Source organism: Amblyraja radiata, chromosome 5 (genome assembly GCF_010909765.2).
Source record: "Amblyraja radiata isolate CabotCenter1 chromosome 5, sAmbRad1.1.pri, whole genome shotgun sequence".
Classification (NCBI taxonomy): domain Eukaryota; kingdom Metazoa; phylum Chordata; class Chondrichthyes; order Rajiformes; family Rajidae; genus Amblyraja; species Amblyraja radiata.
The window spans coordinates 36,334,942-36,352,675 of record NC_045960.1 but is presented as its reverse complement, the minus strand read 5'-3'; the positions used below and the strand labels follow the sequence as shown (position 1 = coordinate 36,352,675).

General features: G+C 37.7%; 1 protein-coding gene and 1 long non-coding RNA gene across 19 annotated transcripts in view; one reads left to right on the top strand and one right to left on the bottom strand.

Annotated features, from left to right (window-relative positions):
- snap91 (synaptosome associated protein 91) overlaps positions 1–17,734 on the top strand; it is a 153,710-nt gene that overhangs the window by 62,386 nt on the left and 73,590 nt on the right. For 15 of the 18 annotated variants that reach the window (XM_033021012.1, XM_033021009.1, XM_033021013.1 and 12 more), the window contains 4 exons: positions 5,435–5,514; positions 11,672–11,677; positions 14,225–14,255; positions 15,904–16,016. In XM_033021012.1, the coding sequence (XP_032876903.1) occupies positions 5,435–5,514; positions 11,672–11,677; positions 14,225–14,255; positions 15,904–16,016 (230 nt within the window). The remainder of the gene's footprint in view (positions 1–5,434; positions 5,515–11,671; positions 11,678–14,224; positions 14,256–15,903; positions 16,017–17,734) is intronic. The other 3 variants (XM_033021011.1, XM_033021015.1, XM_033021024.1) reach the window with 1 other exon arrangement.
- On the bottom strand, positions 8,177–17,456 carry LOC116973191. Its single transcript, XR_004412014.1, has 3 exons — positions 17,446–17,456; positions 16,928–16,929; positions 8,177–8,301 (listed from the first exon to the last, which is right to left on the bottom strand). It is a non-coding gene; the product is annotated as an uncharacterized LOC116973191 (long non-coding RNA).

Below are 17,734 nucleotides of genomic sequence, written 5' to 3'. Positions count from 1 at the left end.
ATTGATTTTAACAGACGTTGTTAGAGGTTTAAGTTAAGCAATGAGGAATGCTTCATACCAGTAAACTTCCAACAGAACTGGGAAATGTTGCTGATATTTGAGCCAAATACAAAAGTAAGGGGAATATGACCATTATATGACGGGAGATGTTTGGTAAAGCAAACTGCAACAATTGCTGAAAATCTTGAGAGAAATCTGTAAATGCTGTAAATATTTAGCTTGGGTAGGATCTGTGGAGAGACAAATCGGCTAACACTTCAATTTGTTGGCATGTGTGACTCAGCAGATTGGGTATGAAAGTGTTTGAAGATAATTTTGAAGGCCATGAACCTAAATGTCCAAAGATACTACCTGATTTAAGTAATTCTACATTTTATTTATTTTAGATCTATGATGATGGGATGAAAGGCAGAATGCTGGGGTTTTACTCGCCATCCTGTGTGTTTTTGAAAAACAAGTACTTGCCTGTATATTTTCTTCACATTTTGCCCATCACCATACATCTATATCCTCTGGTCTTTGACATTTCGGCCTAGCAAAAAAGATTCTCACTGTCCAAACTATCTATACCTCTCATAATTTTATAATACTTCTATCCGGTCTCTCCTCAGCCTCTGCACTCCAGATAAAACAATTTTATCTACACATTCTGCTTAATCTGTTTTGGCTGCTATATATTTTTTGTTTTTGTGTAGAAGCAGTTTATTTATTTCCGAAGTCTGCTGGCAGCTTAGCCCAAAAGAGTTCAGCTATCAATATTATGACAAAGGAGGTGTTGACTATCTAGAGGTGCATAAAGGTGGATAAATCCATGGGGCTTGACCAAGTGTATTCAAGGAAGTTGTGGTAAGCAAGGGAAGAAATCGCTTGGGTTTTGCAGTGGGACTGGAAGACAGGAGGGTAGCTAATACTGCACCTTTATTTAAGAAGGGCTACAAGGACAAGCCCGGAGTGGTGGAAAAATTATTGGAGACGTTTCTGAACCAAGATCCATCTGCATTTACAGAGACTTTCTGCATGGGAAATCACATGTAAATTTAATTTTGATGAAGTGACCAAGAGGCTTAAGGGCTGGGCTGTACATATTGTTTATGTGGCAAGGCAGTAAATAGCAGGAACCTTGGGAGCATTTATGCACAGAATGAGCGTGGGACACAAGCCCATACTCCTTGAAAATGTCAGCGCGAGTAGAAAGAGTACAAGGAAGGCATACAGGATGCTTGCTTTCATTGGTCAAGTCATTGGGCATGACAAATGGTAAGTTGTGTTGCAACTGCATAAACATTTTGGTCAGGCTACATTAGGAGTAGTGTGTGCAGTTCTGGTCGCCACTTCAGAAAGGATGTAGAGATTTTGGTGAGTGCAAAATAGGGTCACCAGGATGTGGCCTGGATTAGAGAATATTGCGTATAAGGAGAGGTTTGACAAGCAGATTGTTTTGTCTGGTTCGTCAGAAACCGATGGGTGATGTGATTGATTGATAGATAGATAGATGTACATAAAATGGTGTGTCGGTACAGTTAGGTAGATAGGCAGCTTTATTTTCCCAGAGTGGAAATGTCAAATACTGGAGATCCTAGGTTTAAGGTGAGAGAGGGAAAGTCTTGGTGTTTTTTAATAGAATGATAGATGCCTGGAATATGCTGCCAGGATATGTGGTAGAAGAGGATACAAGAGCAACATTTAAAAGGCTTTTTGACAGACACAGGAACAGGCAGCGAATGCAGACCATTTGCCAGCAGATGGGATTATTTTAGCTTGGCTTCACTATTCATGTGGACATCGTGGGCCGAAGCGCCTGTTCCTGTATTCTGCTACATTACTTCAAGTCGTCAAGTTTATTTGTCACATACACATACGAGATGTGCAGTGAAATGAAAGTGGCAATGCTCGCGGACTTTTGTGCAAAAGACAAACAACGAAACAACCAAACAACTATAAACACAATCATAACACACATATTCTTTTACATAATAAATAATGGAAGGAAAAACGTTCAGTAGAGTTAGTCCCTGGTGAGATAGGTGTTTACAGTCCGAATGGCCTCTGGGAAGAAACTCCTTCTTGACTAATAATATAAAGAAATATGGACGAACAATCCTGGCAGCTACAAAATGTGACATTTGGATGTTAATCTGAAAGCTGAATGGAAATATGAACAAATTGTTAGGAATAACTAACCCCCAAACTACTGGATGATTGTAAAAGCCAGATGGTTCAGTGATGTCCAGGAAATTGCCATTCTCACTTGATCTGACCTATAAGTAACTTCAACCATATCAGTAGTTGACTCTGCGATGGCTGACAAACCTTTAGGTTCAAGGGCAGTTGGGGATAGGCAATAAATGCTGGTCATATTCAGATCGGCATTTGAAAAATGTGTTTTTATTTTTTTTTAAACCCAATATGACAGCTGATATGCCTAACCACAGTCAATTTTTTTGCTTGAAGCATCTGTGATTAAAGTTTTCTGAAACTGCGAGGTGATGAAGTACATTTTTACCATTTAATAATGAATTATCGTAGAGCAGTATAACTTAAGGAATCCTGCCTGCTGCTCTAATCACATCAAAAAAGATAATGATTAGAATGTATATTTAGTTAAAGATGATCTTAACTGGATATGGAATTCCTGAAAACCAACATTTTTCTACATCAAATTGGTCAGGGATCAATGATGTAGGATATTGATAGAGGAGTATTGCATATAATTCTGGTGTCCTTTAAAAAAAGATGCACTTGCAATTATGGGTGTGTAGCAATGATTCAGCAGTCTAGATCATGGGAGGACAGACTACCATATGAGACTGAGTCAGTCGGCTCTCTTTTTACTACAGTCTGGACGAATGCAAGATGACCTTGAAATGTACAAAATTATCAAGACTTTACAGAGTAAACACAGCAAGGATGTATCCCTTTGCTGGAATGTAAAACTAATGATGCAGCTCAGAATAAATCTTAAAGCATTTAAGTCTAAATTGAGTTTTTTCATTCAAGGGAGTAGTTAATCTGTGGAAAGATGCAAAATGCTGGAGTAACTCAGCAAGTCGGGCAACATCTCTGGAGAACATGGATAAGTGACTTTTTGGTTCAGGACCCTTCTTCCTGACCCGCTGAGTTACTCCAGCATTTTGTATCTGTCTTTGGTATAAACCAGCATCTGCAGTTCATTGTTATAACAGTAAATCGTTGGAATTATTTTTCCATGTGGGTTGCCGTAGGCTCAATAATTGAGATTTGATACTGATTTCAAACAAAAGCATGATGTTCGGCAGTGTTTTCATCTTGATCTGAAGCATATGAGTATTAGGAAGAAGATTGAAGTTCTGCCAACAATTTTCTCACTCCACTGACCACTGCTCTGAAAAAGGATAGCAAAAAAAGAAATAGCCCATAGTTTTCTGCTTCTCCATCTTCAGTTTGCCAAACATAATTTCTGGATTTAATTTGTCTCTTCAAATGGCTGTTTCTGTCCTTTTGTTCTTTAAATAGCCAGTGTAACATCAACAATCTTATTTTAAAATGCTCAGGAGTCCTAAAAATATTAATGGCTTGTAAATTCTCATTTGATTTGCAGTTAGGATGTGACCGCAAAGGGTCAAAGGATCAATGAAGCAGAAGATGCTCTAAAAGCATGTCAGGTTCACTGCCTTTTGAAAAGAAAATTTGCGATTGGCCCATAAATAGTATGTTGTCTTATTTTTTTTACAAGGGGATTACAATTGGAGACGGAAATATTGTTGTGGTTGAACAGAGTTTTGAATACACATTTGGAATACTTGTGCTCCATATGTACAGAAGGACATATTTGCCCCAGAGGCAGAACAGAATAGTTGTATCAAATAGGTTATTGGGATGAGGTGATTCTTGTGTATGGAAAGTACACAATATGATAATGAGAGAAGGCCTCATTAAAACATTTAGTCTGTGACGAATTAGTGTTGAAAATACCTAGTAGGTAAGGCAGTATTATGTCAAGAGAGAGATGTAGAAACAAGGAACAGCAGATGGCAGTTTACAAAAAAAGACAATGCTGGAGTAACTCAGTAATCTCAGCACGGATTGATAACATTTTGGGTCGGGACCCTTTTCCCAGGAATCGACCTGAAGGGTCTGTGGGTCTTTTCCCAGGAATCGACCCAAGCTTCTGTGCCTTCTGCTGGGCGGGATCAGGGAGGAGAAGGAATGACCGGGAGGGGGACATATCTTTGATTTTACTGGCTGCTTTTCAGAGGCAGCCTGAAGTGTCAATTGAGTCAATGGTGGGAGGTCTGCTCTACATCTATTACACTCTGCAATTTCTTGAAGTCTTGGCAGAGCTGTTCTCAAACCAAGTTGTTATGCAACCCTCATGCTATGCTTTCTATGGTGCATCAGCAGAAGTTTGAAAGAGCCATTTGAGACGTGCCACATTTTTTGAGTCTCCTCAGGAAGTAGAGGCATTGTGCCACCTTGGCTGTCCCATCAATGTGGCTAGTCCATTACAGACCATCACTAATATTAACATTACGGAACTTGAAGCGCTCTACCATTTTTACTTTGGCATCATTGATGCTGATTGGGGCATATACTTCATCATGTTTCCTGAAGTTGATAACTTGCTCATTTATCTTGCTGACATTGAGGGAGAGGTTATTGTCCTGATGCCATGTGTTACCAAGTTATTTAGGGACACAAGAAGTTGACCACCTTTTATTAAGATGACATTTCCTAACTCTGCTGTGAATCTTATGAATTATACCTCATAGGATTTTAAGCTTGGATCAAAATCAAAAGGTTATTGGATGTGCAAGGAATTTTAAATATGGAAAGAAGTATGATTTGGCTGTTAAGTAGAATTAAGGTTGAGGATTAATGTTGATCTTAATTTTAAAGCAGAATCAAACAACCATTTGGCCTATTTACGATATCATTTACAAAATCATTTTTTCCAGCCTAGAAAATGCACTCATAATTAATGCCTTGTGAATAGAATGCTCGTACATTTGTCAAATGCTGTTGCTATAAATCTATTTAATGTTTGGTACATTGAAAGTATGCTGACAAAAACAAATTCATGAGCAATTGGTTCCAGAAGAATGTTGTGCATGGTGTTTATGCTTGAGTATTACTTGTTTTTTTCATTTTTAAAGAAAACAAGAACTTAAATGAGATGCTCTGTAAAATGTGAATTTTTACCTTTTTTTAATTCTAGGATATTTTGAGAGAACTAATCAACGCCTCTTTGTGTTCTGCTGAAAAATGTCCATGACTAGATAATGTGAAAGTTGTCTTGTTGCTTTTATAAGGACCATAAAAGCACAATTGTAGCATGTTGTTGTTTTCCTTGCAAGTGTTTGTGGAAGGAAATTTGTGTGTTTAATTGAATGCTTTTTAAGGTTGGCTGGTGAATTACCAACAAACATACAGCTGTATTGTATTGTCACATTTTTAGGCTCCGAGCAGTCTTCTGGAAGCACTTGAGCAGCATTTGAATACACTGGAAGGGAAGAAAAATGCAACTGGCGGTAGTAGGTAAGGTTGAAACTATTTGGGTCACATTTTTATGAAATAAAAAGGCTTATTGAACTTGTCAATTTACACTTGTGATGCTTCCAGCTAACATGAACATTATGAAATCATGAAGCTTTGAAGCAATAATTTGCAGATGTGCACGTGATGCTCAATTATGGTACCACATTGACACTTTAAGTGCAATGTCCTGTTGCTATAAATTGAAGTTTGTAACATTTTATGACAACACTATGCTAAAATCACTTTAATATTCAAACAGTATTGAAAGGGAAAACTCATGTATTTATGAAATGCTCCTTATAGTGGTTTAACATTGCACAATTAACTGGCGAAGTTACATCAAATATAATCAAGCACTGCTCTAGCACTATGTTGTCACAAAACTTTACAAACTTCACAAATGTATAGCAACAGGGAAATAAGTCCACTTAAAGTGTCAATGTCGTACCATAATTGAGCATCACGTGCACATCTGCAAATTATTGCTTCAAAGCAGACTTCATGATTTCATACGGTCTTTGTTAGCTGGAATCGGAGACTTGTCCTAAATCTCCAATATGTTTCTGTGAAAGTCTCATCATAGATTTTTCAAGGGAATGTGCTTACTTGGATATTTAACTTTTCAATTGTGTTCATTTTGGGGGTGATTTTGTATCTAGAAAGATTTGGTGGCATTTAAAGAGTTCTTGTAGAAAAATTGGACATCATTGTGTACAAGGGTTAGGCAAATATTTTGTGCAGGACGATAAAACCAGTTGAATATTATGGCTGTCCTAAGCTCAAAAATCGGCTAATATCCATTCAGATTGCGTATCTACTCTTAATAATAGATTGGTATATTGGGCAGATTTATTTTGGTTTCCCTGTGGTTTTGTGGCATTGTTGAGCTAAGATATTGTGCATTGCAGCACCTTGACATTTGCTCTATATAGTTAATTTGCAAGAACAAACCAGGCACATGTATTATACAAGGTTTATGCACATTTTTTAGTATTATTTTGAAGGTGCAGAAGAGATTATTTGGAAGGATTACTTCCATTAGATGGAGGAAAGGGCAAAGCTAGCACTGTTCTTAGAACGGAGAAGCCTAAGAGGAGATTTCATGGAGGTTTAGAGAGCAAAAAAGAAACTGCTTCCAATTATGAGACCAGTAACCAGATGGAACAATTTTAAACAGCTGCTAAAAGAACAAATAATTAAAAACACATATGTCACATGACATTGTTTGAAAGAATAATGGAAGCTGATTAAACAGTAAGATTCGGAAAATAATTAAGTAAATAGGCAATAGACAATCGGTGCAGTGGGCCATTCGGCCTTTCAAGCCAGCACCACCATTCACTGTGATCATGGCTGATCATCCACAATCTGTACCCCGTTCCTGTCTTCTCCCCATATCCCTTGACTCCACTATCTTTAAGAGCTCTATCTAACTCTCTTGAAAGCATCCAGAGAATTGGCCTCCACTGCCTTCTGAGGCAGAGAATTCCACAGATTCCCAACTCTCTGGGAGAAAATGTTTTTCCTCATATCCGTTCTAAATGGCCTACCCCTTATTCTTAAACTGTGGCCCCTGGTTCTGGACTCCCCCAACATCGGGAACACGTTTCCTACCTCCAGCGTGTCCTATCCCTTAATAATCTTATATGTTTCAATGATCTCTCATCCTTCTAAATTCCAGTGTACACAAGCCCAGTTGCTCCATTCTTTCAACATATGACAGTCCCGCCATCCCTTGTGAACCTACGCTGCACTCCCTCAATAGCAAGAATGTCCATCCTCAAATTTGGAGACCAAAACTGCACACAATATTCCAGGTGTGGTCTCACTAGGGTCCTGTACAACTGTAGAAGGACCTCTTTGCTCCTACACTCATCTCCTCTTGTTATGAAGGCCAACATGCCATTAGCTGTCTTCACTACCTGCTGTACCTGCATGCTTACTTTCAGTGACTGATGAACAAGGACGCCCAGATCACATTGTACTTCCCCTTTTCCTAACATGACACCATTTGGATAATAATCTGCCTTCCTGTTCTTGCCACCAAAGTGGATAACCTCACATTTATCCACATTAAACTGCATCTGCCATGCATCTGCCCACTCACTCAAGCTGTCCAAGTCACCCTGCATCCTCATAGTATCCTCCTCACAGTTCACACTGCCACCCAGCTTTGTGTCATCTGCAAATTTGCTAATGTTACTCTTAATCCCTTCATCTAAATCATGAATGTATATTGTATATAGCTGCGGTCCCAGCACCGATCCTTGCGGTACCCCACTGCCTGCCATTCTGAAAAGGACCCGTTAATCCCTACTCTTTGTTTCCTGTCTGCCAACCAATTTTCTATCCGTGTCAGTATCGTGTCAAAAAATTCCAGAAGATTAGTCAAGCATGATTTCCCCTTCGTAAATCCATGCCGACTCGGACTGCTATTCAAATGTGCCGCTATTTCCTCTTTTAGAAATAGCTCCAGCATCTCCCCCACCACCGATGTGAGGTTAACTAGTCTATAATTCCCTGTTTTCTCTCTCCCTCCTTTCTTAAAAAGTGGGATAACATTAGCTACCCTCCAATCCACAGGAACTGATCCTGAATCTATAGAACATTGGAAAATGATCACCAATGCATCCATGATTTCGGGAATCACTTCCATAAGTACCCTGGGATGCAGACCATCAGGCCCTGGGGATTTATCAGCCTTCAGTCCCATCAGTCTACCCATCACCATTTCCTGCCTAATGTGAATTTCCTTCACTTCCTCCGTCACCCGAGGTCATCTGGCCACTAGTACATCTGGGAGATTGTTTGTGTCTTTCTTAGTGAAGACAGATCCAGTTGGGGGAGTCCAGAACCAGGGGCCACAGTTTAAGAAAAAGGAGTAAGCCATTTAGAACGGAGACGAGGAAACACTTTTTCTCACAGAGAGTGGTAAGTCTGTGGAATTCTTTGCCTCAGAGAGCAGTGGTGGCAGGTTCTCTATATGCTTTCAAGAGAGAGCTAGATAGGGCTCTTAAAAATAGCGGAGTCTGGGGATATGGGGAGAAGGCAGAAACAGGGTACTGATTGGGGATGATCAGCCATGATCACATTGAATGGCGGTGCTGGCTCGAAGGGCCGAATGGCCTACTCCTACTCCTGCACCTATTGTCTATTGTCTACCTGTTGAACTCGTCTGCCATTTCCATGTTCCCCTGTAAATTCACCTGGTTCTGTCTTCAAGGGACCCACATTTATCTTAAATATTTTTTTCCTCTTCACATCCCTAAAGAAGCTTTTACTACCCTCCTTTATATTCTTGGCTAGCTTACCTTCGCACCTCATCTTTTCTCCCTTTATTGCCTTTTTAGTTATCTTCTGTTGCTCTTTAAAGGTTTTCCAATCCTCTGGCTTCCCACTCATCTTTGCTATGTTATACATCTCTTTTATTTTTATACTGTCTTTGACTTCCCTTGTCAGCCACGGTCGCCTCTTACTCCTCTTAGAATCTTTCTTCCTCTTTGGAATTAACTAATCCTGCACCTTCTGTATTATTCCCAGTAATACCTTCCATTGTTGTTCCACTGTCACCGGGGTCTCTTTCCAGTCAACTATGGCCAGCTCCTCCGTCTAATTCCCACAACATCATACTTACCAATTTCTAACTGAGCCTCCAGCTCATCTACTTTATTTCTTAACTTCGTGCATTCATAAACAACACTTTAACTTTGGTATTCACCTCCCCTGTCTCACCGGTCACTATTGGACCTGACCTTACTCTCTTATCTCCTCTCGAACTTTCCTTCCCATTAATTTGGGAGTATTTTGTAACTTTTCCTGTACTCACTTCCCCTTTAACTCCATCTTTATACTCCCAATTTGTCAACCCCTCCCCACCACTATTTAGTTTGAAAGGGAGAACTACATCAAAGAATCTCACAGTCATGGCAGGCTAAATGATAGCTATATGACACTTGTGTACAAGTAAGAATTCCATTGTTCCAATTTGGTACATATGACATTTAAACACTCTTGATTCTTGACGGGAAATAACAAATATGACCACTTTGAAACAATTGTAGTGTGGGTTGGGGTAACAAAACATAAAAGCACTTTCGTTTTTCAGAGTTGGTCATAATTTTGATAATGTCTTGTGAAGACAATGTATTTTAGTTAAAGTGTCAAATTGTAATGTTAAAAATTGAAAGCATGGGTCAATTTACCTGTTTTACATAGTTTCCCCATCTAATGCATTAGGTTAGCGCTCAGCTGGAGAGGACATGGAAAATAGGGGTGTTTATCTTGCTTGGGTCAAAGCCGCACAACTTGGGTTTTGAATGAGAACAGATTTTAGATTTACAATAAAGCTGGATTTTTTTTTGGAAAATAAAGATATAGATGTCTAATTAAATACAAGGAGCTCTGCTTTTCTTGATTTGCCAGATATACAGGGAAAGCAGTACATTGTTGACAAATGGTATTAGTCACAAAGCCAAAATATATTTGAATTTAAGATATCAAATCGATATGTAAAATTACATACGCAAGATTAAAGATTTAGGGGCCCAGAAATCCTTGAATGTCTGAACCGACATCCCAATCCAAATAAACTAATATCTTATATTTATAATACCCTTTTAGATACTGACATTCCGTCATCAGTCATATAGACGAGTATGGGAGTATGAATTGGCTCAACCCATAATGAAAGATACATGGGATGAAAGTTTACAATATATACATCATTGCTCGTTAAACACTAGGCATTCCTTAATACAGTTTAAAATATTACATAGATTACACTATTCGAAGACAAAATTATAATAATAATAATAATGGATGGGATTTATATAGCGCCTTTCTAATACTCAAGGCACTTTACATCGCATTATTCATTCACTCCTCAGTCACACTCGGTGGTGGTAAGCTACTTCTGTAGCCACAGCTGCCCTGGGGCAGACTGACGGAAGCGTGGCTGCCAATCTGCGCCTACGGCCCCTCCGACCACCACCAATCACTCACACACATTCACACACATTCACACACAGGCAAAGGTGGGTGAAGTGTCTTGCCCAAGGACACAACGACAGTATGCACTCCAAGCGGGATTCAATAGGATCTTCCCAAGAACTTCCCCTCTCTGTGATAAATGCCAATTTCAAGAAGCCAATTTAACTTACACTTGTATAACGTATAAAAATGTAAAATTTTTGGACGGACATTTTTTAAATTATCTCTAAAGTTATCAAAAATCAACTGGACCCAGACCCAAAATTAATAATATTAGGATTATCAGAACATACCACAAACTTTACGATAAGCCAGAGACACTTTCTTGATTACAGTTTAATAACTGCGAAAAAATTAATACTTAAATTTTGGAAAAAATCAGCAACCCCCACAATTAAAATGTGGATTACGGAAATGACCGAGACCTTGCATTTGAAAAAAAATAAGATTTGTCTTAATTGACAAACCAGAACTATTTTTTAAAATATAGTCTTCAATTATTGAATTTTTAATAAAGTAAACTGGTTTAACACCAAATTAAAGTCACAACTTGAGTTTAGGGTTGGATGAACAACTATACTCAACATCTCCCGGATCTATCTCCTTTCTTTCTTGATTTTTTTTCTTTCTATTAGTTTACGGTTTCTCTTATCTCTCTCTTTCTCTATTTCTTTTCTTTTAAAAAAAACATTAAAAATTGAAGCTATGTAAGAACTCTATAACCAGTTTGTCGTTTATTATCATTTGTACATATGCTTTTAATAAACATTTAAAAAAGATATCGAATTGATTTTAAAATGGAGGTGAGCCAAGAGCTGTTATAGTTAAGAATGTATAATTAACTAAATTTCAGTAATTGAACAAACTATACAATAGTAACTGTTGGAAGAATACAACTTTTAAAAGACATTTGGACAGATATATGGATAGGAAGAGGGATATAGACTAAATTGGACGAGTCCCATATGTCAACTCGGTCGTCATGGACAAGGTGGGCTGAAGGGAAGGGCTTGTTTTCGTGCTGTACAGCTCTATCACTCTAAAAGAACGACTTTAAATTAATGCCACCAGGAAATGATTATTTACTCTTAAATTTGAAAATGTGCTTTTCTTTTTTGAAAGTGAATTTTAAAACTTTGTTTCTTTTTCTGCTGTCTCGGAATATTAGCGATGGGTAAGTTTTAACAATTGCATTGATGTCAAAAGCAGAGCTTCAAAAATAATTACTTTGGATATTGACACTAATGAGGACAAGGTGGTCATTAAACCAATATACACAATATAACAGTTTTTGAATGTACTCTATTTTTCCACAGCAAAAAAGCAGAAGGAATAATTGTTTAAATTTACTCTAGCCTGTTAATTAGTTTTTTTTTTAAATGCAGCAATTTTGAAATGGGGAATTATTAAACATCTGAATAAAATAGTTTTGCTCAGTGAGCCAAGATAATTCAGTGAAGGAATAATTGGAGCTTGCAATATGATGGTTGACTATTATCATTGAGAAGGGGACACCAGAGATTAAAGACAGCAGAGGACTGTGTATCTATTTTTAGTGACCTGATTTCTCCATAGTTCACACACTTTGTAAGTATTTTACCCAGGAACATAGTACACTGAGGTCTAAACTATTGAAAAGCATCAATGACTTTATTTAATTCTCTTGAGAAAATTGAAAACGTCACAGTTTAATTGATACTGAACAAAAATGAAGTTGTAAAAGAGCTGATGCAAAACTATAAAAATGTGTAATGTAAACCATAGATTCAAACAATGTGCAAAATTTAAGATTTAATTTCTAACTTTTGATTGACCCCAAATGTTGATTGCCTTTCAGGATTGGTTACTATCCTTAATTATAATGTGCTCTATTTGCTGAGTTTGGAGGCAGGTAACTGACAATGCAGATGCATCATTGCAGGCAAATCCTAATTTGGCTTGTTTACTCCATGTAAATCGAACAAAAGCTAGAATTGTCAAGCTTTTTGTCTAGCAATTAAAATTATAAAGTAAAGCGTAAACTTTCAGATTGCTTGAAACCTGAGATTTGCTTTCTCTGACACGGGGAATATTCCAAGTTGCCCAAGTGAATATGTGCTTATTTAAGTATGACTCCTATTTCTTAAGTCCTAGTCTTCCTCGTTTGCAGGTGTCAGTTAAAATATCAGCTTCTCCCAGGTTGGGTCGTCTCAGTTATTTCTCTCAATAGCTCACTGCACCTTCCCGTGTACTGCCAGGTTCTTGCTGCAGCTTGGCAACCAGAAATCCATGCAGTATCCGAATTTTGGCCTAACTAATGTTTCGTAAACATAGCGTGAGCATCCCACTCTTTCGGACAATTTAAAGGCAAATATCCAGACAGACATTAGGATTTTGCAGACATGCATTCCAAGACCCGTTTCCTGCAACATTCTACTTTGTCATTTATTCTCTGTGGCCTTTTCAGTGATAGCAAAATTATTTAAAATCTGAGGGACAGCATGTCTCAGTTTTCAGGGAGGCACAATTAATAAAGGATTGTTCGAATGGATCTGTTGACAAAAAATATCCAAATAACAGCTGAATTTTTGATGAAATAAGTGTTAATTACAGTAGTATGTTTAATGTCCTACACACAGAGGGTAAGATTTCTGACAAAATTTCACAAGGCAGATTAAGCAAAAAGTAAAATTCCTTGTGATCCATGCTGTGGTCCTTAAATAATTTTTCTGGGAAATGTAGAGTGATAAACAAGTTGGAAGGTTGCGTGTAATGGGATCCCTCCCAAATGTGTCTTAATGACTTGGATTTAAATAATTAACAAGTGTCTATGCTAAAATTGCTAATGTGGCTGATAGTGATGAAGATGATTCTTGGCTGCAACAGGATATAAATGCTTAGTTACGTGGGAGCAAATGGCATTCAATGCAGAAAAGTGCGAAGTTGTTCCACTTAACCAATAGTTAATCAGTCAGAGGTTTTAAAACTATGATCCCACTTAAAGTTCTTTACACCATACTGGTATCAGCAAACCGAAACATTTGTACAGTGATAACTCGCGCTTGTGGTATTCCCTGTGCTTTAACAGGATGTGATTTAAATGTTATCTGGTCTATGTATTGATACACTTAATGTAGAAAAGATGATCTGAAGAACAAAATGACTGAATTTGAAAATAAATGTTGCAAATTATATGATGTGAGCATAAGTGTGTGTGTGTGTGTGGTCACTGCCTCTGTGCTCAGGAAATTAAATGTCATATATTTGATGCATTTAATGATGTTCATAAAAAGCAGCATTTAAAATCTAAGGCAGTTACAGTATACTAGCTTATATATTGTGCTAGTTTACTTAGAAATAAGAACATTTTATTAGTTTAAGCAATTTTATTGCAATATTTCAGAATTATCTGTATTCGCCTTTCCTTACCATGTGTCTACTTTGAGTAATCTTGGAAAACAAACCAATGAAACAATGATTGTCATTACTTTTTGTAGCTACTTTGAATTCATGAATGTTTCTGGGTCATAAGTACATGCCTAATTTTGCATTGTGACATTTTGCTGCTTAAGTGGGTTGTGTTATAAATTTGCTTTATAAATCTTATTTCTTCAGAGAATTATGTACCATACCCTTGAGCTTTTGCTCACAGGCAAATATGCTTTCAGGGTTTAATTGGTTAATAACTGTTATGAGCGGTGTGTTGGAGATTTATTTTAATTTGCACCTTATTTTCTTTTAGGACCGCTGGAGCACCTTTACAGGGGAATACGGTAATATTTGTTAATTTTTCTCGCAACCATACCCTCCACTAAAGTACAGAATATGATCCTCTATGTATGCCTTGAGTGTAATTATTTTCTGCTGCCTTATTATGCCTGTGTTTGCAAGAAACCTATTTGATACATAATGCAAAAGTCAATTTGTATCCATGAAAATTGAAAAGTGGATAATCTTACATCGAGCATGAAAATAATATTTCCCACCTCATTATCCCTAGTGTTTCCCTGTTAACTATTTGACACCTGACAGCATTGTATACCCAAGTTTATTTTAGGAAAATTTAGCTTTTTTCCATTTGCTAAAATCCATTGTTTTGTTTGGGTCTCTTGTAAAAGCTATCTTTATTTCGAAAAGCTTTTTTAAAATACCAACACTTTATTACTGACCATTTTAGAATATTTTATTAGCAAAATCGCACATCACTGGTCAATAGCCAGAATGAATGGTCTGTTGTTAGACAAGGGTGCCACTGAAATTGATAGAGTGATACAATGTGGAAACAGGCCCTTCGGCCCAACTTGCCCACACCGGCCAACATGCCCCAGCCACACTAGTCCCACCTGCCTGCGCTTGGCCCATATCCTTCCAAGCCTGTCCTATCCATGTACCAAGTGAAATAAGTGAAAAGAAGATGAATTCCTGGAAATTGAATATTAATGTCCAAAAAAGCACAATGGATTGGTTGAGACAAACACCACCTGAATAAGAGATGTTATAGAGATGCTGCTAAAGTTTTGAAGAAACCAAGCACATCTATAAAGGACCTAGGCCTTCTAAAGTGATGGTATGTAATCATTAATTGGATGAGCTTGGATGGAAGGAAGTTGGAAATTTTAATATACTTAAATCATACCCATTGCCCGTCGATACAAATTGACAGTTTCAGTAAATTTTCCAAAAGGTGTAACTTGAGGCAGTTATGGGCTAAATCTGCTCCACTGATTGGGCATGAGGTCAGATTCCAACATGAATAATGAAATAATTTACTTTTTATTCCAGATTTAACAATTTTTAATCACAAATCGAGAACATGAAATTATCAGATATTTTGTTTCGAAAACAACAATTCTGAAGTGAAGGAATTATGCTAGCATCTGTGATGGGCAGAAATATGGTTGACTTTAAATGCCTTCTAAATTGCCTTGTAAAGTGCAAGCTAGGGACTCCAGAGGATCAAGATGGCTTAAAATTGGTTATAAATGCTTGCCTTGCCAGCAATGTCTACATCCTATAAATGAATGAAATAAAAGTCTACTTTAGACTTCACTGTTTGCAATTTTTAATTTGTAATTGCCCAAATGGTCTAACTGTATAATGGTCTAACTGAATTTTATTAGAACAAGAAATAGAATTTTTTTTAAAAAGGTGCTGAAAATCTCCCTTGAGTATCCCAAACAATTTTGATTTCATTTTTCTGAGTGCTTCTAATATTTGTCTCTTTTTCAATGTTTGGTAGGTTATTTCAGATATCATCACTCTTAATTTATTTTTCAGGAATTGCTTCTGTTAAAATGATGTTACGAGGAAATTGAGAAAGTTCAAATAAGGCTGGTTTCAGTGTTTAGCATAGAACAGAATATTCTAAGTGCAAATAAATTGCACTAAATTGTTTAAAGCCATTTGTTTAAATCTTTCCAGGGCTCTCCAGAACACGCAGGATCATCCCCCACCTCCAGTCCCGCGAAGATGGCTGATACTGCTGCAGTAGTTGATCTCTTCTCTTCTCCACCCTGTGTTCCAGCTCCAACAAAGTAAGTCGTTCTTGAGCTTGAAAGATTTTGGTAGAAGATTATTAGGTATTTTTAAGCACAAAGTTACCTTCGCTGTGGATTTTAAAATTTAGTTTTAGTTTTGGTTAGAGATACAGCACGGAAACAGGCCCTTCGACCCACCAAGCTCGAGCCGACCAGCGATCCCCGCGCACTTACACTATCCTACACACACTAGGGACAATTTATAATTATACCAAGCCGATTAGCCTACAAACCTGTACGTCTTTGGAGTGAGGGAGGAAACTGGAGATCCCGGGGAAACCCCACGCAGGTCACGGGGAGAATGAACAAACTCCATACAGACGGCACCCATAGTCAGGATCAAACCCGGGTCACTGGCACTGGGCAGCAACATACACTGTGCCACCTGACATTTTATTTAATGTAAAATTGTTTATCATATAAAGCATACAGATATGCATCTAAACTTTATATGCATAAACAAACGTACTAATTCTGAAGCTTTTCCTCATTTTCCACCCAAGTGATATTTATTGGTAGGTGAATTGAAATGTTTTTGAAGATCTGGGTAAAGGTTAAAATTGATCTTAAATGGTGGAAAGGAAGATTATGAAAAGAGTAAGTTTAAATAATAGGTCCACTTTATTTGCAGTTCATTCTAAATGCATGCCTTTGTTATTGGACGATTTGAGTAGATGACCCATAGGTCAGGAGATCAGATCACTCTAGTGGTTGTAATTTGAATACTTCTTCAAAAAATGTCATAACAATTACCTGGATGTAAAAAGTATCAAAATGGTGTTTTGATATTGCAGCCAAAAGAGATTACAATCTACTTTCTCACATCATCCTTGATTTTAACAGCCATTCTTCTCTTTATAATGCTTTACGTTTATACTTTTTTTAAACTCATTCCCCATACTTTAGACCACTAGTGCTGTTTGCCCAACTTATCACACATTCTCCTGATTCCTATACCAAGCCATTGGGTACAGTTTACAAATGGAATCAATTTTCATTGTATTCAATTCATGGGAATCTGTCTGTATAGCTTGGAAACAGGCCCTAAGGCCCAACATGCCCATGCCAACCAAGGTATACCATCTATGCCAGTTCCACCTGCCTGCATTCCCGCCAAATGTTTCCTATCCATGTACCTGTCCAAATGCCTTTTAAATGTTATTATAGTACCTACCTCAACTATGTTCTGGCAGCTCGTTCTATAAACCCAGTACCCTCTGTGGAAAAGGTTGCCCCTCAAGTTCCGATTAATTCTATGCATTCACCCTACCTATTCCCCTCATGATTTTATACACCTCAATAAGATCAAGGATTGTACTTGGTGCAGCCTGATATTAAATAATGACGAGACAAAGTACAGGAAGGAGATTCAGAAACTCGTGTCCTGGAGTCAAGACAACAACCTCTCTCTCAATGTCAGCAAGACAAAGGAGATAGTGATCAACTTCAGGAAGCGAAGCGGGGCACATACTTATTGACAGCACTGAAGTGGAAATGGTTGAAAGCTTCAAGTTCCTAAGAGTAATGTGGATATCTGGTTTGCATTCACCCAATCCGTTTCATGCAATTTACACCTAATTGTAAGAATCTGCAGATGTCCCATTCTTTCTCTGCAACTCTTATCTCGGCCACAGACAAACTGGCACCATTCAGCAGCTTGTCCTAGTTCTGCAGAAGACACATTTAAATTGACCAAATGGCCTAGCAGCACAGAA